Consider the following 26309-nt stretch of genomic DNA (forward strand, 5'->3'; position numbering starts at 1 on the left):
TGACTGGCAAAGCATTTTACAAAAAGTCCATATTATTATCTGGATAATTATTATCCATATTATGGAAACAAACAGCAATACAGTACATCAAAAGGGGAACCAAGAATACTACTTAATCTTTTGACTGTTTGGTGAAAGTAGTGCTTTTCTGTAGGAATTTTAAACTGTAGTTTTTCCTAAATGTACAGCAATGGTGCAGCCCTCTCTAGAAGGGAGATCATCATGGAAAAGATAAATTTATATCTTGGCAGGTTGCTCTCACGCTTTTCATATTTTCTGTGGCTAATCAAAAAGCCGCAGTATTCACTGCAGACCTACTTCACAAAGGTTCTTAAAGATGCATTTTAGTGGGATGAAAGATACGCTTAATCAGATTTTCAATTTCATAATAGACCCTGCAGTTTTCAGCATCTGGAGAAATGCAAGCATTCTACATGGTTGCAGAGTCTGCACAGTGGGAAAGAAATATGCCAGTTACAGGCAGAAAGTGGATTTGTTCTTACCTTCAACTCACATTACCAATATTACCTCAATCCTAATGTCTTTTGCTAGATATATCACAAGAAGCACTTGTAAACATCTCTATACTCTTTCATCCTCCACCTCTGCTAGGACTGCCAAGGTCATCCTAGTCTTACCTGTCTTAATAAACAATAAAGCTCTCAGTAAAGCCAAGATCCTCATACTTTAGATCTCCATTATCCTTGCAGGACTATAACCAGTGGCTTGAAAATATTTTTAAACCTGCCATTTATTGGCAAATACAGAAGAGCTTAGATCAGTTCCTGCCTTACAGGAATGTAAACATTGCTACACCTAGCAATGCTCATCATTGGATGAATAATATTTTTTCCTTTTATATTTTAAAGAATTAAATAAACTCATATACCAATTCTACATAGATGTCTGCTTAGCTACTTCCAAGCTAAAACACAGGAGCTTTCAGTAGCTTGTAGGACCATTTCCTGCCCTCAGCCTTGTGGGAGAAGTTCTGTCCCTGCCTTTGGTCATTGAAGTTGAGAAGTGATAGGATGTATGGGATTCGGCAGCACTAGTCAGCGCCATGCAGCTCTGCACCAGCATTTAAAACAAAAATTCAGCAGCAGTATGAAGAATGCAATTCCATTTTCTGTCCAGCAATAGGAAAACTGGACCTACATCTAGCTCAAGAACTTGACACATTCTTTGTTAGGACTCACATTTCTTTCTAGCTCATCCTTGTAGTGCATAACTGAGGCCACTTACCTGTGCAAAATGGAGCAAATGCTAAAACTTTCAAAGATTGTGTCAGATTCTCTAGAGCTATTTGTATCCTGTGAAGCACTGGTATGAAGTGCTACTTGCTGTACTCCTTGCATCCTCCTTAGGGCTTTGCCTGGGCACTCCTCTAGGTGATAAATCTGGGACTCAGCCTTCACTCAGAAACAGCTCTGGCCAAAATATATAGATTGGCAGGTAAGTAACCTCTTTCTAAATAATATGTTAATAAGATGTGACCAGCAGGTTGAGGGAGGTGATTTTGCCCCTCTACTCTGCTCTTGTGAGACCCCACCTGGAGTACTGCATCCAGCTCTGGGGGCCCCAGTACAGGAGAGACATGGAGCTGTTGGAGCGAGTCCAGAGGAGGGCCACAAAGCTGATCAGAGGGATGGAGCACCTCTCCTATGAGGACAGGCTGAGAGAGTTGAGATTGTTCAGCCTGGAGAAAAGAAAGCTCCAGGGAGATCTAATTGCCGCCTTCCAGTACCTAAAGGGGGCCTACAGGAAAGCTGGTGAGGGACTGTTTATCAGGGAGTGTAGTGACAGGACAAGGGGTAATGGCTTTAAGGAGGACAGGTTTAGATTAGATATTAGGTAGAAATTCTTCACTGTGAGGGTGGTGAGACACTGGACCAGGTTGCCCAGAGAAGCTGTGGCTGCCCCCTCCCTGGAAGTGTTCAAGGCCAGGTTGGATAGGGCTTTGGGCAATGTGGTCTAGTGGAGGGTGTCCCTGCCCATGGCAGGGGGGTTGGAACTAGATGATCTTTGAGGTGCCTTCCAACTCAAACCATTTTATGATTCTGTGATTCTATGACTGAAGATATTGTGTACTGAGCCAAACTCTGTAACTATAACGTGGGAAATCTGGAGCTGCTTTACTGAGGTGAATAGAGTTCCCCTGGTACCCAATTTTCTGACATCTGAGTAAACTTCAGAATTCACATTTTTTAAAAAAACTGTGGATGTATTGAGGGGAAGAAGCCTTTCTTATTATGGAGCTAGGATGAGACTCCCTTATCTTCCAGCAGAGCAGAAATCTAGATCCATAAGTCTGTAAAAAATGGATATTCTCACACTTAGTGTTGGAATAGCTTTTCCTCTTAAAAAAGTATGTGGAAGAGTTCTGAGGCTTTTAAGAGAAAAATGCTGGAGTACCCAGAGAGCTACACTAGTGCAAGCAGGAAATGTCCAGGGATGAATGAGGTGCTTGTTCTTACAGAAGAAAATGCAAGCAAGGTCTTGTTCCCTCTCTTCTGCCAGGGAAGGTTGTGTTCTAGCTATGTCCCAACAGCTCACAGGGAGGAATGAGATGTCACAAATTTGGCTGATCAAATGCCAGATCCTGCTTATCTTTTCCATTTGCATGTCATCTAAGCTGACTGTAAAGCACCTCTGGGAAGAGTGATGTGGATAGCCTAATGATCTTATATTTAAATGCGACTTATGTTGGCTACTAATTTTATTCCATTTGAAGCAAAGATTTTTATGCAAAATTACTTAGAACTTATCTAATCTAACTTGTAGGACATGGCAAATTCAACATACAGAGGTAAAGGAAATTTCATCAGTGTTTCTGCCAATCCTTCAAAGGACTGTAGGGACAGCTTGCAGTCTTCTGCTATTCCTCATTGGTGCTTATCATCTGTGTGGGAGAAGCAGTAGGTCAGTGTTTGCCCCAAATCCCAGGGTAATCCAGAGGGGACTGCCCTTGTTCTCACTTTAGAGGTTTATAGTCAACTGCCTAAGCAAAATTTCTGATATGTTAGTCTAATCTGCTGATTTCTATAAGCATTCATCACATTAAGATGTAGGACAGAGACAACAATGAGAAGTTCCCAGGAATGATGGGACTCCTGCCTTTGGTCATGTATAGCTGTACCAGGGATGCTATGAGAAGCAGTACACAGCAAGGAAGGAAACTCCTCTAATCACTGCACGGAAGTGTTGGGCCTCCATTCAGATTTGGCTTAACATTTCTGGGATTTATATAAAAAGCCTTTTAATAATGAAACATTGGAACAAGCAGCTGCTGTTAGACGTTACCCAGAAAAAGATTCTGGATGAGGAATACTGTAAAATACATGTAGAGTACTTCAAGAGCCACTTGACAGATGTGCGAAATACAGGTGGAACATAGCAGCCATGTGGCAACGTACTACAACAATATGTGGCAATGTAAAAAAAAAAAAAACTGAAGGAAAATATTACTCTGTTCAATAAATATTTAATATAGGCCAAATAGCCCCTATCACACAGTTTTTCCAAGCGGTTTCTTGGCCTCTCCCTGTCACAAATGATTGTGTTGTTTTACAGTGAACTGTAGCCTTTCAGCCAGAGATACTTCAGTGGTAAATAAAGTGATTTTCTTCGATGGACAGAGAGAACTACGGGCATTAAAATCAGTAGAAGTTTGTTTTTAATGCTTCAGGAGCAGGCCTAGTGGTTTTCAGACCACTTTTTCAAAAATGCTTTGTAAAATAAATACACAATCATTACAGTTATTTACATGAGTCTTAGAATAAATGAAATTACTAAAATTTAAATGTTATAATCTTTCGTCCTGCAAGCCATCCGACTGAGCAAAGCAAAGGCTTGGTGTTGGGATAAGAGTACTTTATTTTAGCTTACACTAATAAAATAAAAAATATTTTTATTAATTTTGTACCATTGAGACTAAACCTGGAGTACCTGTGTCTCAATATAATGGAGGAGAATGTAAAAATCATCTAATTGTATCCTTAACAAGTGCTTATAATATATTGTGTAGAAATCGAAGCTCACCATCCCCACTGATTCTGAATAGTTCTTAGTCATTCAGACAGTGAGCACTATTTGGTGAGAGTAAAAATGATAAACATGATAAAGGGAATATTTCTGTTTCCTCTCAATTCATTGTCCAAATGAACTTTCTGAACCACTGTTATTTGTCATCCAAGACTTTCTCACGTGTCTTCATTTGACATGGTGTGTAGTAATGAAATATCACCTGGCATGAAAAAAGTAAAGAGGAAAAATAATAAACTGAGCACTACTTAAGAAGATCAACTCTAGCCTGTTGTTGGACTCAGGCAGAAGATGTCTTCACTGCAGGTTCTGTTTATTGCTGCAGTGCCCGTGTCTAATATTGTAGTTACATTTTACCATGGAAACAGACACATCTTTTTATTTCCTATCATAATCAGTATTGTTTGGTTGACTTATCTGTAAAACATTTTTAGTCTTTATTTTTGTATTATAATTGCACACAGTCTTGGAAGTAAAACTTTTCCAGAGCTGGAAAAGGAAAGAAACTTAAAGAAAATGTCAGTTTGCCAAAATGGGGACTTTGCAATGAAGTGAGAAACAGTACATTGTTTTATTGAATGGCTTCAATTTAACCACATTTACTGAAAGACAAAAGAATGGCATTCCTGTGACTCTGAAATAGTACAGTTTTGGAGATGAGAAATACCAAACATATTTCTGCAACTAATACTGCATGAACTGGTGACTGCTCTTGCAGAGAATGCATTACCATTTTTCCTGTCATTTGATTATGATTATTTCAAGATACGTGTATGAAATCTCACGTCTGAGAATACAATTTCACAATTATAAAGCCAAGACTGTTAACTATTCTCATTCTGAAGGATGAAAGCTTGTTTTACAACACAAAATCACAAAATTAAATAGACTGCTGCTGAAGGTCGCAAATGTGCACCTATTTGCTTATGGCAGGATTATGGCTAGTAATGTTAGCATATGACACTCAGTAAAAAAATTTAAGAAATATATTGTAAGCTAGCTATAGATGTGCGTTTGGCCCTACTTGATGTACCAAAAGAATGTAAAGTCTAAGGACCCTACCACTTCACAGAGTTAAAAAAAACAAATCAGGATGAAAAATGGCAACCTCCAAAGAACATTAGCTAAGAAGTTCTATTTAATTTAGTTTTGTTAGGTCATGAACTTGCCTGATATGGTCAGCACAGAAATTTGTAAGAAGATTCTGAATAAAAGTGAAAAGAATGAAAACGAAACAAATGTTTGTGGAGAACATCCATCCATCAGTGTGGAGCAGTAGTAACAAGTCGTTAAGTGAAGCAGAGGTGGCCATGGGAGTAGTGTGGCTGGTGGATTTTGCAGCAGAAACAGTGTAAACATGTAAATAGGCCAGAGGAACCAGGGTATTTTATCCTTTGTCTTAAGGAATGAAAAATCCTTTCAACAGAGAAGACATTTTCAAATATTGAAAGCGTAACAGCAATATGAGATGTTGTAAAAGTGGAAGAAGTTTCTGGGATTTATATTTTTTCCTAACAGAAGCTGAAACATAGAAAATTGTCTTACAGAGAATGATTTCTTCAGCCTTCTTTATATCACTAAGAAAGCTTCATGCTGAGCATTTAGATTGGAGACAGATCAAAATGCAGATGCTTCATTTGGTTACCTTAATAGCTTAATAGGCTTTACGGATTATTAGTCTCACAAGCCTTTTTGAGCTTATAAAATCCTAATGTATTTGCTCTTAGAAATTATGAGCTCAGTCCCAAAAACTCTTACTTGCATGAGCCCCTCAGTGAGTTGCCTGATTTAGTGCCGTCGATCTGCACTATCACTGTTCTGTGCTTGCAGAAATACTGTGGAAGACAGGAAAGTCCAAGAAAGAGCCAATTACTCCTCTAACTATCATGTTGTGCTCCACACAGTCCTTTCCCAAGGATCTGTGGCCTGTTTGCATTCACACTGTAGCTAATCAAAAAGCAAATGGGCTGTGTGGAGTACATGGTAATCAAAATTGTATTTACTTAAAAACTGTGGGTTTGGGTGACATTGACAATAAAGAAGAGTTCTCACCTAGAGCATGCACAGTGCCGGAGTTAGTTCTCCTGTAGGAGTGTCAGGCTACAAAGTTCAGCTGCATTTGAATTCAGAAAACCAGCCCCTTACAAGCAGGCATGAGTCTACTCAACGATAAATATCCCCTAGTTTGCCATGGCTTTCTCACGGGTTAAGTTACACTGCCTCTGTCCTCTAAACTGCCAGGTGCCCATCCCTTTGGGTGTCACAAGGTTTTTTAGCCTTGTTTTTTGTTTTGCCTAGTGAATCTTAATCTTTTCATATTAGACCAAGTCTTCTTGAGCATTAAGCTGACAATAAGTCTGTCTTTATACTGTCATCTGTGGTTCAAAACTGATGCTGATGGGAGTTTTGCCATATGGCCACATTTTTGGCTGGAGCAACTATAGCTATAGCCCTGAACACATCTGTGGAATTACTTGAAAAGGTGCTTACAAAAACTGTGCCAAACGTGATGACTCCTCAGTGTCCAGGGTGCTCTAGTTGACAGGCTGCATTGTTTTTTTAACACTGACAACTGTCTGTCATTCGGGTATTTCTATAGTTTTTTCCTCCAGATGTTTCTTGCCTTCAGTGGTGTAGTTCAGGGAAGAGATAATGACCAACTATCGCTGCGAGCTTTTCTGGCTCAAGTAGCATAAATGTGTACATTTGGAGTGAACAGGCAGGAGTCATAATTGCATCTCTCCATGACACTCAAAACTGAGCCTGTTTCATCTGCAGCAGATGAATTCATTCCTATCAGCAGTATTTTGAATAGTTCTCTTGCAAAGAGAATGATCTCTTGCAAAGTAGTGAGATTTGCACTGCCTGGCATTTTCCACTCTGGTATTAAAAGTTCTGGCAGATATTTCGGGCCACAGCAAAGGTCATATGTAACTTCTAGTCCTGAGGTCATTGACAGACCTTACATAAAAACTGCAGTTTTAAGGAAAAATGCAAGACAAGACAGTGAATATGTTAGTGGTATAGACCTTATCAAAAGGGAAAGAAAAGAAAAGAAAAAAAAAAAAGAGATCAAGAAAGACTGACTCAGAAAGTGTTGAGAAAAGGAGAAAAAACCAAACAAAACCCACAATCAAATGGTCCTTCTTCAGAGAATATCAGTGTGAAGATGAGGCTGGAATCATACTAAGAATCCTGAATCAAACCTTTTTCTGCAGGAGATTCTGAAACCTTGTTCATTAAGTGTGTGGAATGGGATTATTTCTGTTGAACATCCTGAAATTATAATTATCTTTAAAGGATTTTAAAAAGGCATAGGAAAAGTTCATTTTTTGTTCATTTGCAAGAGTGAGTCACCAACTACTTAAAGCTGAAGTTTCACTACAAAGGAGGTAGGAAACAGCAGCTGTCAAGCAGCCAATACCTTCTACCTGTGACTTTTTAAAGAAAGCCTTGATCTTGGTGCAGTCATTGCTGAAAATTTTTGCTGATACCTTGGGGAAAAATACGGTATATAATATATAAGAAGAAGGTTTGCTTCTCACTGTATGGTAGACTAGCTCTTGCATGTGACCATACCACCATTCTCAGCCTTTTAATGCAGAAATGAAACTTGCTTGGTTGAACTTGTTTAATCCTAGTAAGTGGCTTATGCCGATCCACGTTTACAATGTTGTCTTCACACAAATAAAGCAGCAAAAATATTTATAAATGAAACTGAGATTCATCTTCATGGTTTAGTTTCCTCCTGAAATCAGAAGAATTTTTAGGTATTAGACACTACACATTAGTTTGCATAGGTGATACATCAGTGAAATTTAGAGGAGGTAAATTACTTAGCAGATGAAGTACTTTTTGTCATCAGCAAAAAGCAACTCATAGAATTTAGGTCACAGAGCCAGATTTCTCTTCAACTAATGAAAGAAGGGAGCAAATGAATTAAGAAAAATTTAATGTATTTTTTCTAAAGAAGTCAGGCACACACACATCACAATGAACTCTGAGGTCCTAAATGACCGGAAACAAAGTGCAGAGATGATTCTAATTCTCCTTTCTGTATAGGAGTTCACATTATGAGAAATAAAATACCTGAAATAATTAAACAAAATAGTGTTACAAATCCCAGTTGGAGGAATTACATGAAAATTGATAATGAAAGATTTGCTGGAAAGGCTTTAAATCACTCTGTTTCAATTCAATAGCAGGCAGGGTATTATTATAGGAAATTCATACTGCAGTGATGACAGTGAAGATATTTGTCTTTCTAAATAAATTTTACATAACTAGAATCCAAATTGCCACATCAGACTTTCACAACTCTGTGTGTAACCTGACTTCTTTTTGCAGAACTTGTGATGCAAGTAATTAAGTTTTGTTTGTTGGGGAGATCACTACTTAAAGTTCTTTGTTTGATTTATTTCATTGTCTTTAGGTGTCAGAGATGCAGTGTCTTTCTGTTACTAGCTTTTTCATAGTACTTTCATCAGGGACATATGAAAGTCCCTTTGTTGGGTATTGTTTCATGGCCCAGGAAGGCATAGTTAATTTGCTCCACAAATATTTCATGATCACTATGATTTTCATACAAAAAAGATGTAGTCTTAGATCTCAGGATTAATTTTCCATGTCAAGTCATGGCTGGAAAGATTTAGCCAACAGGTCTACATTTCTGTGGAAGATTTCTGTCCCATGTTTCCAAGAGCTAAATAACATAAATTCAGTGCCTCCCTCCAAAAAAATCAATGGTTAGAATTCAGTCTGCCCTTGGATCCGTGGCTACTTTTGGGGCAGAAAAGAAAGGCTTTGTAAGACAGAATTTTCAGGCTGTCAGTATATGTCCTTATTTAATAAGAGTATAGACAGATAAGAGAAAAGCACCTCCGTTTCTGTGGGTAGAACACTTTCTTCATGCTCACATAAATTTGTACTTTCTGTATTTTTGCAGCATTTTTTTCTTTTTTAGTTTTATATCTCTTGACTTGTGTTCATCTCGTCATTCTCTGTGGCCTAAACCAAAGGATGAGCCTTTTCTGTATTAATACAATTGTAAATAAGGCTTGTACAGTTGTCTTAACTAACTTATTTCCATCAGATGAGAGAATATATGTAGCTCTTCCAGAGGACAAGTAAAAGTCTGGAGAGCAGTTTTTCCAAAAGCTGTGCAAAAACTTTGACTCTATGCTGGCTTTTAGGTCCAAGGCCTTCGGTGACACGACCAGTCTGCCGCCATGCAGATCTGTACTTTGCTTTTCTCAGGCTGTGCCCAGAAGATTGCTGTGCATTGGCGATGTTGCAATAGATTCTGTTAGTACACCAAAATCTGCTATCACCCGGGCCGATTCTGCAGTCCTTGTTTCACAGATGGTACTATTAATCCAGCAGACAGGAGCAGCTCTTGTTTATTCTCAACCTGAACGAGCTTTCAGCTAGAAATGAGGCATGAAAGGGTTTGCATCCTGTTACAGTTCCTGCTTTGCCATCCTTTAATGAGCTCAGTGAGTAGTTTATAATGTTGTCCTTACTTGCCTGTGAGTTGGAATGTGGTGGCGGCTGGAGTGAAAGCAGCAAGGGGCGCAGAGCGTGGCTGAGGCACAGCGTGACTGCTTGGGTGTTGCGTAAAGCTGCTCCGGGTGCTGCTAATGAGGGGGGCCAGGCAGTCCTTTAGCTGGGAGAAACAGTGCCACAACTCACCGTAATTTGCTATAGCATTAAGAAAGCAATTTTAAATGCTTTTTTTTTTTTTTAATATGGCTATTGCTGTGAGAGCTAACATAGGTGGGGCATGAAATTACTGAAAAAAAAATATTTTTTTTCAAAAATATTCTGGTAACTGGTATTGTTGGAGCTGTTGTACTCTCCAGATCCCCAAACCCAGTCTAATCTTGCTTGTCAGGGAAAGCAACTGGATCTAGAGTCCCCAGTCTTCTCAACTCTGGTCGTTGCAGTGTTGCATGGCAGGGATATGTGACTTTAAGCTACACCAAGGGCTCAAAATTTTTTTCATCTATGTGCTGGGTGAGCCTCCAGGCTGAGGTGGCAAAATCCTGACAATCCGCAGGGTGGAGGAAGAGCCTGAGTGTGTGACTGAAAAACCCCTTGTGAGGCAAGTCTGGGAGAAGGTGTGAAATAGGAGCACCTCCTACAGATGAATTTAGGTAAAACCACAGCTTAATAAGCAGGCTGTAACATCCAGAGAGACTTTTATTTAGTAGCATATGATAGCTAGTGGTTTAGTGATTCTAGACCCCTGAGGGTGGAAAACATTTGTATTGCAAAATGTATCTTTTGTTTTCACTATATGTTGCTTTATACGTAACAAATTGTGTGACTGACACCTTGCTTCAGTGTGCTGTGGAATAATTACCACATCATTTCCTGTGTGCTCCACCAGATTCATTTAGTTTTATGCTAATCCCATAGAATTAATTTGCAGTGCTGTGAAATCAGACTTTGAGCCAGTTTTTTCTCTTCTTTTGATCTGATGGAGGTTTTCCATGCCAGTGTCCCCTGTACTTGTTATTTCTTTATTTATGTTAAGATTGTGATTTTACCTGACCTTCTTAATTTTTGTCATGAAATCTGTTAAATCTCTGTGAACCAGAATGAAAATGGTTTTGATAATTCAGATTTAACTAGAATGTTGAAAATTGTGAATAGTTTGAGAGGAGATTTCTATGATTGTATGTAAGGGAGTTCAGTTTGGAAATGGAACACAGTTAACAGGAATTGCACAGTAACAGTCCTAATGATTGTTTCCCATTCAATAAGCACTGTTTTGAATTAAAAGGGAAAAAAAGATTTTAATATAAAAAGCACTCTTCAGATGTTGCCATAGACATCCATAACAGGACTGCAGGAATACTATTTATGAAGCATATTAAAAATGTATATGCACAGAGATATCTACAGCAAAATTGCCAGTAAAACAAACATGAGTCAGACACACTAAGGGAGTTTTAGTCTGTATTTTTTTCTCATTCTGGCCACACAGTGTTTTACAAATGGAAAGATGATGTTTCAAGAATCAAATACATTTGTTCTCTCTGACTCCCTTGGTCACTGCAAGCACAAAAGCTGGTTAACATAAAAGACCATGTATAGAACACAATATAATAAAAAATGGCTTAAATTCATAAAATCCTGATTGGAGCCTCACAAACTCCCACATGAGAGTTTACTGACAATTTAGCTTGATAGAGACTGCAGTTTCCCAAAGTTCAAGCGTATTTTGTGAAGACAATCATGTGTACATTGTTTACTGGAGTTTTTACGTGCTTGCAGAATGATTGCAGAGTCATGTTGAAACAGAACCGTATAGATTCATAGCAATGGGAATTTTCTATAGAACAAAAAAACTAGTTTCTGGATTACTTCCAGACAGCTTAAGACTGCAAAGCACATAATGATTTCTGGCTTACCTTACCTTACAGTTTTCTTTATATGACTAATTTAGTTGTATTAAGGGTTTATCCTAGGGAAGTAGGTTGTTCCCTCTTGGAACAACCACATTTTTGTAGATCCGGCAGTACGTGCCTTACCTGAAAACGGGGATTTACATTGGGATCTCATTAAAGCCAAAAACATGCCAACCTAAAATGTAGCTACAGGAACTGGAGTTTGGCTATTAAATAATCAGCAAGTATTTATAATGAGGCTCCGAAAGCATTCTTATTTGTTTTAATGGAATTCACACCCCGTATATTTCATTACGAGGGCCCAGCATTGCTATGCAAGTCCAAGGCTTGTTTTCACATCCCCTCTGTCATGGTGACTTTACTTAATGCAAGGAGTAGTTGTTGTAAAAGGCTTCCCCTGATCCTTCCATTTCTTGTACGTTTTATGCTGAAGAAAGCCTAGCGGAGCTGCACAAGTGGGGTGTAACAGCCCTCTCCTTGGTAAATGCAGATAGTTTTGATCACACTTATTAATGAAAGCAGAGAGCTGAAACAGTAGCAGCATCCATCTCAGATAAAGAAGTGTGCTGGACCCTGGAACAGAGGTGTTCATGGTGGACTGAGTTTCCATGGGCATTGTGTGATGTGCCTGCCAACGAGATAGGAGGAAAAAAGGCAGCAGGAAAGTCCAAGACATGATGAAAGAAGCACAGGTTCTGGGAGAACAATCATGACAGGAAAAGACAGAGGCAGACCGAGCATCTGGGGAGCAACTGTTGGCTGAAAGGAGGCTTACAGCTGTGGGTAATGGCATGCTCTCCTGCTTGTGACTCCTGCAGTCCTTAGAGAAACCAGACTTTTCTGTAGTGGAATGGGATTACATAAAAGCTGGATGGAATTACTGTGAGTTTCTCTTTCTAATTGAAAGACCTTGCAGATTGTGATTTTTGCTGGTGTCCAAAATAACATATTACAGCAAAAGTCTCTGAGGCATCTCATGATTTGCAATGAATCTCACATGGCAGCTTGGAGGTAAAAAAATGCTTTTGTCCTAGGCTGTAAAGGGGAAGGAGCAGTGGAAGGCAGATATGAGCCTGAGCTAGGGCCACTAGCTGCTCAGGCTGCCACCCTCACCACTTCACCATGAACTCTCTCATGCTTTCTTGTTGCTATGGTCTCCTACTACACCCTTCAGTGATTCAGCCCTCCCTAACTCCAGAGCATCTGTTTCCGCTAATGCCTTATTCTCTTTGTTCACAGTAGGAATTCTCCTTGGAGCTGTAGGTTTACCTTGAATATTAGGGAGTTGTTCTGGAAGGGCCAGGCCTTGCAGAGGAGAGCAACAGAGCCACTGCTTCTGTATTATGTGTGGCAATGGGTTACCTGCAGGCACCCGGTTCATAGCTGGAGAGACCAATAGTATGAAAGGCAGTGTGAAATAGCAGACTGATGAATGAAGGTGAGCACAAAGATTTTCTGTCTATCATTTGCTATGCCGTGTAGGACATAATTCCCCAAATGAGGTGTCCAAACACTGAGAGCCAAAATGGGGGAGGTCTGATTTAAGTTCTTAATCTTGTAACTCTGCATTTAGAAACAGTGCCATTCAGGTCATTCTGCCTCAGTTTCATCTCTTGGCTCCAAAGGAGTTAAAAGTAACCTGGCATGTACATGCTGCAGATTCCCCAGAACTTATGCCTGGTGGTCTCCAGAATCCCAGCATACAGGAATGCTCTTGATTTCAGAGCCACAGATCTTCTCTTTCATCTTAATGCAAAGCAGAACATTGTAGAAAACTAGGTAAAAGGCAGGAGGAATCAGAGTAAGACAAAAGCTGATGTGGTCCTTTTTTTCTTCCCCTAAAGTGAAGAAAACAATATGTTTTGCTTTATGGTTGTAGATGAAATTTGGAAACTTAGACTTGCTGTTCTGTCCACAGCTCTGTCAGGCTCACTGGCAGCAGAGTGCTGGTGTATTACCTGCAGGTTGTTCTGCAAAATTTCTTTTTGATTCCTTCTTAACAGTTTTTCTCCCTACCATTTCTTACACCCTTGTCAGGTATAAGTCAAACCCTTAGATGGCATTTTCGTTTCAGGTGATCAGAAAGACCTAAGAGGCAGTAGTGAAAATAGCTGAAAATGGTTATTTGAAGGATGAATATGGAGGCAGATGGTATTCAATGTCAGTTATAAAGACTGAGCCTGAAATACTGTTGAGTCAGATATGCAAAATTAAGGTATTTGCTTTTAGTGATATTTTGTTTTGCCTCAAACTTAATGTCTAGTTTCCCATTTTAAAACTGAGAAAGTGTAATATAATCCAGTTAGTGGATGAATAAAATAAGGAAACCAACATATTTTAATTGGTTTTCCTTTTAAAATGTTGAAGAATCAGTCTAACATCCTATTGGATGTAAAAGTTACAAGTGTTTTGTGTGCTTTGATTGCATTGATTGTCATATAATCTTGTAAACCCATAGTCTCAGGCTTGTTAAAGACATAAGTAGTCAAAAAAGAAAAAAAAACCACAACTAAAAATCTTTGATATTTGTTAGCTAACAAAACTTTGCAAGAGGTATATTTTGATCCTTTACCTGTAGCTATTGGAGATGCCGCTCTCAGAGAAGTTCTGCTTTGTAGCTTATTGTAATGAACATGTATGCTGTGCTCAATAAAAGATGCAAAACCCAAAGAGCACAGTTAATTGCTGAAGAGAAGGCAGTCATATCCAGTAACCTGCCCCTAATCAGCCCTCTTAATCAGAACAACATTCTTTACAGTGTCTGTATTCCTGGTTTACACATGGGTGGGGAAATGGAGGAATGGAAGCCAACTGCTAGATTTTCCTTATTAGGCTAGGTTAAAACTGACACCCAGAGTCCTGCAGCCTAGAGCTGGTGGTGTGCTCTGAGTGAATGAGGATTTTACATTTTGAAGCACAGTTATTTGAAACATTTGTACCTTAAGCATCATCTCAATTGTTTTGATGATGCTTTCCTTTCTCCCTGCTCCCTCTGTTTTAAAATGTGTGAGGTAAACCACTTGAAATGTTATTACCGTTTCATGGAAACCATAGTCCCATGGGATAGATACAGCATGCCAAGGCTTTCCCTTTGTCTCAGTTAAGGGCCAACATTCTACCTTCTCTTCTCTGTCTCCTTCTGACACTGTGGGAAATATCGAGTATTAGCAATGCTCAGCTGGCTTTCTCAATATCATTCATTATTTTATCTGCCCCTCTCACATTTGATTACATTCCTCTTGCAGTTGCTATCCTAAGAGCTAGATCTGGCATGAGTTTCTGCCAGCTGACAATAAAGTCAGCAGAGATCCTGGGGACAAAAAGTCACCTGAAGGAGAAAAGCAGGTGTGAAATAAGACAGAGAAGTGAGCAGAGCTTTGTGGAAAGGGAATGTGACCAGGGCAGTTGAGGATGCACTGATTCAGCAGTTCCTCCCTGCAGGCTGTGCAGGCTGGGTTCTTCTCTGCAGCCAGAGCTGCCCACATCCTTCAGGATCTCCAGGGTGTTGGAGGCAGAAAGGCAGTGAAACTGCAGCCTTTTTGCCCTTGTGATGAATCCTCCGCAATGTGCAGCCAACTTACTGCAATGAGATTTATTTGGTAGTTGCAAATTGGCGTAGCATCAGCAAGTACTAAGATTTGTCAATCACATTCTGGGAATTACTGTGACCACTTTTAAGGCAAACTAAAACCTCCATAATCTGTAGCAGATCCTTTGTGTATTTAGGTAAGCAGAAGTCCTAGGAAATGCTTTTTTGCTGGCTTCTTACTAAGCCTTTCATGTGTGATTGACTTGTAAGTTATGAAGAGCAGGCATCTTCTGTCAGTAGTCTCTATGGTGCAGTTGGAGTTCAGCTGAAAACCTTCCCAATCCCCAGCCTGGAATTTGCAGCTTGTTTCATGGGTGATTTTAATTCAGAGCGTTTTTAAATTTTGAGAACTTAATTTCAGAACACTAACAAATGCTTTCCCATGTAATATTGTTGATGAAGTAGCAGCATATTAAACACTTTAAATTAAGGTATTTTAAAGCTAGCCACATAAATCCATACTGAAGTACTTAACCTGTCACTTGTGAACAAATGTTTTGCATACATGAGTATCTTAAGACTGCTGTTAAGTACCTAGTTTTAGGTTTTGAGTTTTTGTTTTTAAAGATTCTTTTGTCTCCCTGAAAGTAACCTAGACACACAGAGCTGTGGTGCTAATTTGTGTAATTTAAAACACAGCAAAAGGTGATTTCATTGACAAGTCTTGAAATGAGGCTAAGAGGACAACTTAAAACTCCATAATTACTTCTGACACTAAGGTGATCAAAAACTCGTCAAGTCTTTAAGCCTGAGCTATTACATTGCCATCCTAAGCCAAAGATACCTGACTTTAACCAAGTTCAGAGAAGGTAAGAGATATGGGGCAGACTGACTTTCTTACACATGTTGAATAACTAAATATTGTATGGTTGGTCCTACAGGCTGCTGGAAAAGTCCTATTTCATATAATAGTATGCATAAAAATCTGGACTTGAATCAGTTGGCCTAACATTAGCATGTGACTTAGCAACTGTTATCTTAAACCAGCCACTTGTCACTGCTCGAACCAGCTAAGATGCATCTCTTCTGAACATTTATGAGGATTCACCATGTGTATGCACATTGGGTAATTGCATGAACAGACTGGCATAAAAGACGCAACAGATCTGAGTGAACAAAGCCATTCTGCTTTGCTCAAGGCTACAACTTTTACACTAGGTGCCTGTAAACAAGCAGTTGTAAATGCAGCCAAGTATCCCAATTTGATGGTCCAGTTTGATGTCTTTGAAAGTTCAAGCTTAATTTAATGAATTCTTCATTTTGATGAGTAAAGCGAGCTTACAGTCTAATTTTGGATATGGTTCTTGTGAATAATATCTATTTTCTTCAACAATACAGAAGTCTTGCTTCTTTAGGTAGAACTCCCTGTTTTACTTTACTTTTAGGAAAGAGGTGAAAGGAGGGAAGAAGACAGTCAAAGTGAAAGGGAATTTTAGTTTCTTTTTCTTACAATGTACTTACTAAAGCTTTTCCTCCTGTTTTAAATAAGATCCAAGGTTCTGTACTCAGTTCACAGTCTAGATTCAGGTAATGATCTACTAGGCAGTAAGTTAAAATCCTTACCATCAGTTTACTATACCTTAAATATGGAAATATGCCCTTACAGCCACTTGCAGACTTTCTACGTAATGAATTTACGTAGTGGGGTAATGAGATGCGTCACCTTCAGTTAGGAAGCTGTTCTGGCCCCACTGCAGCACCTGTCAGAGCTTCCGTAGGCTGTGGTGGTGATGGTCAAGTTTTATTTCCATGGATATCTAGAAGAATTTTAGTTTAAGTATATTGACACCCCTAGGACATGCAGTTTTCAGCTTCCGACCAACCATATAAAGCCTACCCATTGAGTAGACAGGTGTTATGACATGGGATTGTTTTGGGATATTCACAGAAAGGAGGTCTAAGGGATTCTGATTTGGTACAATCCAAAGATGTACATATTAAGAGAATTAGATAAAATAGTATCTATTAGTATCAATACTAAAATAGTATTTGGTTCTTCACTGAGCTTATTAGGCTTATTTCTGAAATCTGTCTAGCTGATTTTGTCGCTTTGGATTTTAGTCATGCATTAACCTATCATATAATTTCAAATAAATGCAGAACAGTTCTACTCCAAGTACATTAATAGCACTCCTTAGGATACTGATTTTTAGAAATTATCTAGACCTTCTTAAGTTAACTAGATTGACTTCAGTGGCTACCCTTTGAAATGTATCTTGTTTTCCTGCAGTTCAGCCTAACAAAAAAACCCCAGACCTTTAGCCTAAGCGTCTTGCAGAGATTAGAGAGCCCTGTGCGCCAAGAAAACTATCACCTGTAATTTACTTCCAGACTGACAGTTACTCACTGATAGGTATAAAATTGCAAAATCCAGGTGCAGATTTTGAAAACAGGCACAAGAGAGAGTAGCAGAAGTCCTTCACTATAAATCTTGAAGCAATTTAGCAAAACCCTGTCTGGGCTCATATTCTACAATAATTAGAGACACCATATTGCATTCAGCACCACACTGCCAGCCACCAAACATCATGAACTTCCATTATTCTCATAAAAGCTGATTAAAAACAAAATAATAGGTTTTTTAGTTATTATAGTTGGAAAAGATTTAGCAAGCAGGAAAGAGATGTGAACTCACACTGTAGAGAGGGTGTTGAAATACAGTTACATTTTTACCTACAGTTGACAGCCTGCTTTTCTCATGTTAGGAGAAGGGGGTGGGAAGTCCAGTTCACCAGCTGTTTCAAGTTATTGAACCTGTAAGATGGAAACTTCAACTAGAGAAGCAACTCCTAGAGCTGCAGGCAGACAGCTCTCTGATTCTGGTTTTGGAATATGCAATCTAATAGATGATTCAAGTTACTAGCCATCTTGTATTAACAAAGATATTCTGTATCAAATACCTACAGCTTTTTATAGATTCTGCTCCTCATTTGCCTGTCATGATGCCCTTTACTTTAAAGGAAACCATGACGAGATTCACCATGTAGTTAGTGAGGCATTATCTCCTGCATGAAATACTTCAGGAACCTGTTTCTTAAGAACGCACATTCCCAAACAAGGCAAGGAAGATGTCAGACTTAATCAATAATGGACGTACATCACTAAGAAAGAGAGATGTGTGAAAAGGATACCACAGACCATTTCTTCATAGCAAGTAGCCTTTTCTTTTAATTCTTCCTGAAATAAAATGTTTTAAGACTTTTAGCACAAGTGGAGCAATCTTGAATACATGACTGCTGATACAGGCAGGAGGATGGACAAACTCCTACGTACTGCTATGGCATACAGAACAACTGTCATGGTTTAGGCCCAGCCAGCAGCTGAGCACCACGCAGCCGCTCGCTCACCCCTCCCCCAGCAGGATGGGGAGGAGAAGTATAACAAAAAACTTGTGGGTTGAGGTAAGGACAGGGAAAGATCACTCGCTAATTATCATCACAAGCAAAACAGACTGAACTTAGGAGATTCATCTAATTTATTACTAAGCAAAACAGAGTAGAGGAATGAAAAATGAGTATTAAAACACCTCCCCCCACCCCTCCCATCTTCCCGGGCTCAACTTCACTCCCAGCTTCAATCTCCTCCCCTCCCCCCTCAGCAGCACAGGTCGGGGCGGGGGGGGCACACGGAATGGCGGTTACAGTCCGTTCAGCACACGTCGTTTCTGCCGCTTCTTTGTCATCAGGGGGAGGACTCCTCTCATCGTTCCCCTGCTCCAGCATGGGGTCCCTCTCACGGGAGACAGTCCTTCATGAACTGCTCCAGCATGGTCTCTTCCATGGGGTGCAGACCTTCAGGAGCAAACTGCTTCAGCATGGGTCCCCCACAGGGTCACAAGTCCTGCCAGCAAACCTGACCTGGCGTGGGCTCCTCTCTCCACAGGTCCACAGGTCCTGCCAGGAGCTTGCTCCAGCATGGGCTTCCCATGGGTCACAGACTCCTTCCGGTGCCTCCACCTGCTCCAGCATGGGGTCCTCCACAGGTTACAGGTGGAATCTCTACACCCCCTCATCCTTCCTCCATGGGCAGCAGGGGGACAGCCTACTTCACCATGGTCTTCACTACCAGCTGCAGGAGGATCTTTGCTCCGGCACCTGGAGCACCTCCTCCCCCTCCTTCTTCACTGACCTGGGTGTCTGCAGATGTTCTTACATCTTCTCACTCCTCTCTTTGGCTGCAAAAGTTCACCCAACTGTTTTGTTTTCCTTCTTAAATATGTTATCACAGAGGTGCTGATTGGCTTGGCCTTGGCCAGCGGTGGGTCGGTCTTGGAGCCAGCTGGCATTGGCTCTGTCAGACACAGGGGAAACTTCTAGCGGCTTCTCACAGAAGCCACCCCTGTAGCGCCCCCTGTTACCAAAACCTTGCCACACAAACCCAACACAACAACTAACAAATATTTTGGTGAATCCTTTAAAAAAAGTAATTAACTGTCTCATTGTTAATCTTTTTTTAATTCTGGTAAAAACATAGTAAGGGATTGTGCCCCAGATACTTTTCAATAATGGTACACTAGAATGTGTTGCTTTCATTTTGCAGAACTATAATAAATTCATGGTTTTAAAGAAATTGTAACTTGTAATTGCAAAAGATAATTTTTTTTTACTAGTAATTCCTTCAGAAATATATGTAATGCACAGATGACATGGAATTTCTATCTCTTTCTGATCCTGAGGGAAAGAATATGCAATGGTTGCCATGATTTAAGAGCAAACTTATATTTACAGAAAATGTGTCTTTTCTTTAAAGAAATCACTTTTATGTCAAAAATATAGCATTCACTCCCAGTGCAGAGACACGCAACTGTTTTAGCCTTGGATCAGTTTGTAAGTGTTGTCTTAAATTAAAAAGTTGTATAAAACATGTGAATATTGAACGTTTCAACCAGGGAAAAATAATACATTAGAATACTTTTCCATGCAGTGTGTGATACTCAAATTACATAGCAACAAACATGTAAATGCAAAACTCACTGTAAACAATAGGAAAGTAGTTTAATTTGCCATCCTAATGGAGACAAAATGCCATCAAATACATGATGTAAACACCACCACCACAACTGAATTTTTCACTGCCATAGTTTAAAACACTACTTTAAGGTGTTATTATTGTTAATCCAGGAGATAATTCAGGCATTATAAGTATTTAGTATCACCAAAATGTCAAATCATTGTTTACATTCCTGTATTTAAAACTGTGGAGGCATTTCTTACTTAAAATTCTATTTATATTCCAGTTTTGCACAGTTCTTCTAGGATGTAACTTCACTGGCAAGTTAAGCTCAGAATCAATTGTGTTACTAATCGTGTGGAAAAAACAATTTAAAAAATCTGTTTCATGGTTTTATATCCCATTCTGTACTGGTGAAGAATTAAGTTATTTCGGATATGTCTTTCACTTTTCTGTTATTTTCTTACCGTCTATGCAAAATGTATTTCATTATTCTTTCTCTTTATAACATAATTATCTTTTACAAATTAAATTATATGGTACACATTATCATCTAGTTGGCTTTATATATTCATGCAGCTTCATCCCATTCCCTTTCAAGTAAATGACAATGTTTCCTTCAACATTATTTTTTTTTTAGGAATGCCCTCATATTAAACCTAGAGCATACCCAGTATTTTAGGCATGCTGAATGCTCCCAACTCCTCTTGGCTGTAAGAAAGGTGACATTCTTCAGCCCTTTGCTAGGTAGAACATGACAAATTACTCAGGTTTATGAATTATATATTCTCATGTCTTTCAATATTAAAATTAAGAAACAAATTTCCTATCTTCAAAAGTTCTAAGACCCAAATAATATTTTTTTAAAATTTTCATTAAAGTTCCAGTTCTGAACACTCATCCACATGTCACAAACTTTCCTTCTGTAACTGTGCACACTGATCTTTAGGACTTGACTGTCCTAAATTGCTTCTTTGGAGACAAGAAGAACTTTGCCTGGCGTGTCCTTTTTGCTTTCTTGCAAATTTTGCTGTAAGATAAATGTTCCCTCCCATGATGGTCCCTCAAAGTAGTCTCAAATAAATCATTTGCAAGTATGTGTGTGTATTTGTATCTGAAAAGAGCATGTGTATGTATACTATATAAATATATATATATACAATATACAAAAATTTTATAAGATGCATCCACTGCTTTAATGACATTTTTTGTCATTTTGTATTTTCTTTTTCTTTCCTTTTCTTTCCTTTTCTTTCTACTCCATTAAAAGTTCTTTCTGTGATGGTTGTCTGCAATAGAGGCATAAAACCTTCCCCCCCCCCCCCCGCCCCCAACCATTTCTCATGCAAGGGCAGTCTAATTTCAGAAGTAACTGCTAATTCCTTTATCAGAACAAATATATTTTCTTTGCCTCATTATCTCTTCTTCAATTTAATATTCACAGCTGGGGGGGTGTTACATTTTTGACAAAGAGTTCAATTCCAGTTATTCTTTTACTTATTATGGAACAGAAAGGATCTGCTCTGGTATCAGTGTTTGCTCATAACTGCTTGCCTTCCACTTAACCTTCAAGTTTCCATAGAACAGTTGTGACATAATTTGTTTTCTATGTAATGCACCGAACAAGATCCTTGAGACGGAGGAAATTATTTATATGCCAGCTTGTGGGGAAGGGGTTGTGATCAAATAAGGATGAATGTGAGACAGCTGGAGATCACAGTGTCCTATTTTAATTAGTACTTGATGACTGGAGTTTCATATTTCATGTATTCTGGTGTTAACTTTCCTTCCTCAGGTTAAATGGAATGACTAGAAAAATAACACGACTTTAATCACAGAACTCTCGAGATGTCATGGAAACATATTCCATGACAAAAGTTCAGGGTTCCTGTTTAACACAAATGTTAATTCTTTTAAAGAGACAAGCAAAACTTGGGACTACAAATCAGATAAAAAATTGTATATTTTCTTGTTTTCAGTACAAAGAAACACTTCAGGAGACACTCCCCCAGAAGTCTCCTGGTGACGTACTCTGCTGCAGTTGTCCTAGAAATAGGACATTTGAATCAAAAATCATCTCCAGGAAACATCACTTACCTGAAAGCATTAATTGCCTTTTAAATCCATTGAGAGTCTCATTTGCCTTCATGGCAGAGCAGTATGAGCCATGTTACCTGCCCTTAACTAGAGCTGCCATTTTGGGCTAAATGGCCATTTACTGGGATTGATTAAGCTGAAACACCTTTTTTTTTTTTTCATTTCCTTGCCTAGTCCCTTCCTGGAAAATACCAAGGTAATGTTACTGCTTTTTAGGCTTTTCATTGAACAGTTGGTCAATCCTGAGATTCTTATCAGTTGCAGTTTTTCAGTCCTCACTCAAACTGGTTGACGTACAGGGAGTTTGCCTCCCTGCGTAATTTGTAGGATGTGAACATCATGATCTGCAGCCCAACTGCTGTGTGCCAGGCCTTCAAATGACAACAGTTCCTGTCCAAGAAACTGAGAAGAATGAGAGACTCCTGCAACATTGCAGTGTGAATTTACTCTGATTTACTTGATCACTAGGATGCTTTAATTCAAGTGGTTCAAAAAGCTATCACAACAGCATTCATAGGATCAGACATCTGTGGTGTTTTACTGCCTTTCTATTTTATGCATGCTCCATCTGACTTCTTTTTGTTCTTTTTCCCATTCCTGCAGTCACCTAATGCTGGCGACAAGGATGACCAAACACTGACGGTAGGCAGCAATTAGTATGTGTCTGAGCATTTATTTCTCAGGAGGGTGGTGAGAAAGGCCTTGCTTTGGTTTGGCACACTTCAGCTTTTTTCTAAATTACTGGGATTTCTTTCCCCCTCCTATGCTGCTATAGAATTTCAATAATTTATTTCCAAAGATAAAGCAGTGAATTAATTTTCTTGTTCAGTTTCTATCATTTTTCATTTAATATTTGTATGGCACCAAAGATTAATCCATGTTCCATGTATTGTTGCAATACTATTTTCTTTAGGGTTGTTTTTTGCCTATAATTGGATTTCAGGGTCTTATTAGTCAGCAGTCTGTTAGCTTTGATTATCCTTTTTATCGAAACAAGCAGACAGCCATCCACAAAGCAGTCTTACTGTATGGGATATAGTAAGTGCATTGATTATTGTACTAGACAATGGCATGGGGAGAAGAACCTCAGAATATGTTTTGCATTTCTTCAGAATCATGTAAAAGATGCTTGTATGTTAGCTCCATTGCTGTAGGTGTCTGCACTGCCTTACCACACTCACAATCTGGTTTACAATTGGTACTTAATGGATTGAACCAAAGCAAGGAGTATGTTTTGACCGAGCTTTAGGATTTTCCCATTAAAAAAAGGGTACTTTCTGCCCTTTTTCTCCGTAGTTTTGATAATCCGTGTATTTGCAATGTACCAAGGCAATAAAAATTAGAACTTACTTCAGGGATTTAACCACAAGGTTCTACAAAGAAACAAATTGGAAGGTTTTTATTTTCTTAACATTCTAAGGGTTTTCACAGAGGTGGATTCGTTTTTCCCTGCTCTTTTCCTGAGCCTTTGGAGACTAATGACTAATCTGATGATCCATGCCCTCCAGAGGAATTGTCTATACATATGGCAATGTTTAATACAATGGGTAGTTTAATATAATCTGCTATAGGTGATGGTTGAAAATGTTTCACTGTGTAGTGAGGTATGAGATAGATTCAGAGTATTTCAGACCCATTTCCATGCAAACAACAAAAAAAATCTGAATTCTTTCCCTTATTTTTCCACTAGACCAAGCCACGGCTCCAGCGAGGAGGAAGCTCTGCATCTCTGCACAACAGTCTAATGAGGAACAGCATCTTCCAGCTCATGATTCACACACTTGACCCACTTGCTGAAGGTATTCCGATTAATTTTTTTGGTTTTCTGTTGCAAAAGCAAACAAATACTTTCCTTTTCCCTTCTTTCCATGAAGCTATTTTTTTGCACTTCTGTAGCTTTCACCAGTCTTTTCTGAATGTGTCTGAATTTTCTAAGAGTTTCTAACTCTTATGGCATGGTATGCATACTCCCAACAAGACTTGCAACTTAGAAAAAAGTGGTCATTGTGTTACTAAAACTGATCACTTGGTTGATGTGTATTATAATTACTGTTTCGCTTCGCCTCTGGCTTCAGCAGCAATTTAAAAGTTACAAAAACTCTATCCCCTTGTACTTTTGTAGAGGGTTTTTTGTTTTCATTCCTGGTTTTTATTCTATTACATCAGAAAAGAAAAAGCCAAAAATGGCGAGTAATTTGTCATATGGAATACAGAAAAGAATGAGACTATGCTGGTTTGACTTTGGGTGACTTAACGCTGATATAAGAAACAATGCAACAAACATCCCTCTGTGTTACATGCATGTTAATAGTTTGCTTGCTTTATCCAAGTGTGGCATAATATTTTTTTATTTGAGAAGTTAGCAGGAAGACCATGATTGCTTTGGTCTGAGAAGTTGGCAGGAAAATTGTAATTGCTTTGCAATTGTGTGGTGATTTGAATCTCAGCTTCTGGTAGACTTCCAAGAAAAAAAAGACAGGTGTTTATTTGGTGAATGTGTGTCTGTAGGACTTTTCTTGCTGTGGTAATAAATGTCTTGAGAAATAGCACTTGTGAAGTAATTATGAAGGACTAAAGAGACCTAAAATATTACTGACAGTGAGACCTTCCAGACTTCAGTGGTGAAAAAGTATATGTTGCACTTCCTTTAATTTAAGTTCCTTTATGTTTCTCATTGCAACATTGCATACAGCTTTTTAAATTGCTCTGTATCTCTTGGACAAAGCAAATCTGCTTTTCCATTTCCCTCTTCAAAAGCTGAAGCTGACACTCATTTTGTCAACACAAGGGCAATTTTAGCCCTTGCAATCTCCACACCATTATTTCTACTCTGATCATGATTCACATCGTTTCTGTCTTTGGTTAATGCTGCACTATTCACTGCTAAAGTCTGTTGCCTGTTAGAGTGGAGTCATCAACAGACTATGCCCAATCTATTCCCATTCAGTGCTCTAAAAGGACACAAGACATTTTTTGCAGTTATATGTTTGGCTTCCTTTATTTGTATCACTACAGCAGGTGAGCAGGGTTTCTAACTGCTGCTCCCAGTAAGTCTTATCTTTTCTGGTAGCCAGACTTTTCACTCTGCTAGAAGACAAGATTTCCAATCCCAATTTTACACTTTTTAATGAAAAATTATACTATTTCACTACAATCCTTTGCATTCCTCTTTTTCCTTAAAGCAAAGCTCCTGGGCTGCGGATGCATCTGTGGCATCTCAAATAGTGCTAACAAACAAAAATAACAATCATCTCAAGCAGTTAATTGTAGAATCATAGAATCATTTTGGTTGGGAAAGACCTATAACATCATCAAGTCAACCATTAACCAAATACTGGCAAGCCCACCACTAAACCATGTCCCTAAGCACTACATCTACACGTCTTTTAAATACCTGCAGGGATGGTGACTCAACCACTTCCCTGGGCAGCCTGTTCCAATGATTGATGACGCTTTTGGTGAAGAAATTTTTCCTAATATCCAGTCTAAGATTTCATTAAATCTTTTTTAAAAAGATGAGAACAGAAGCAGGTAAGGAGGAGCTCATTAGCAGGGACAGAACCTTTATGACAGATTGAAGACCACATGAAACCTAGAAATTATGACTGGAGTTCAATTTGAACTTAACAAAGATTCACAAATAAGGCCTGCTCTCAGGTATTTTTCCATTGCTTAAGCTTATTTCACTTGTTTCCTTGACATAGCTTGTTCAGCGTTCAGACCTTTTCTCACTACTTTTACCCTGTAGCAAGCTTGCACCATGCAGTGTGATTCAGACGGTTCCCCCTTCATGACAGTGCAGGGAAAAAGGGTTTTGAAATCTGAAATCCATCTTGGGAGACAGAGAAGCCCAGCATTTTTCAAAATTAGGTATTGTAATTAAGTTTATCAGGTAACTCGATGCTGTTCTTCATTATGTCAGTAAAACACTTGAGATAGATGTGGATTGATAGAGATGGTTGCAATGGATAAATCTTATTGAAATTATTCCAGTAAAATTTTCTTCAGCATTTCTTTGTTCATAATACATCACTGTTTGCTTGTTGGTTTTGGGGTGGTTTTTTTTCCTCTCCAAACTCTTCTATTTGTCCTGGAATTAGTATTCTTTAAAAAATGGAATGTAAAGGTCTGGTGGTCTTTAAATAAGTGCAAGGCAGTAGACACCTGTATGTTTCATTAAAAGTGACACACCGAGATAAAAATTAGAAAGGGAA

General features: G+C 38.9%; 1 protein-coding gene across 1 annotated transcript in view; it reads left to right on the forward strand.

The window, feature by feature from the left end:
• Window positions 1-26309, forward strand: part of SLC24A2 (solute carrier family 24 member 2) — a 125515-nt gene that overhangs the window by 37036 nt on the left and 62170 nt on the right. Inside the window, 2 exon segments of the mRNA XM_075741119.1 lie at window positions 22699-22737; window positions 23786-23894. Of these exon segments, the coding sequence (XP_075597234.1) occupies window positions 22699-22737; window positions 23786-23894 (148 nt within the window).

This window comes from Balearica regulorum, chromosome Z (assembly GCF_011004875.1).
Source record: "Balearica regulorum gibbericeps isolate bBalReg1 chromosome Z, bBalReg1.pri, whole genome shotgun sequence".
Taxonomy (NCBI): Eukaryota; Metazoa; Chordata; class Aves; order Gruiformes; family Gruidae; genus Balearica; species Balearica regulorum.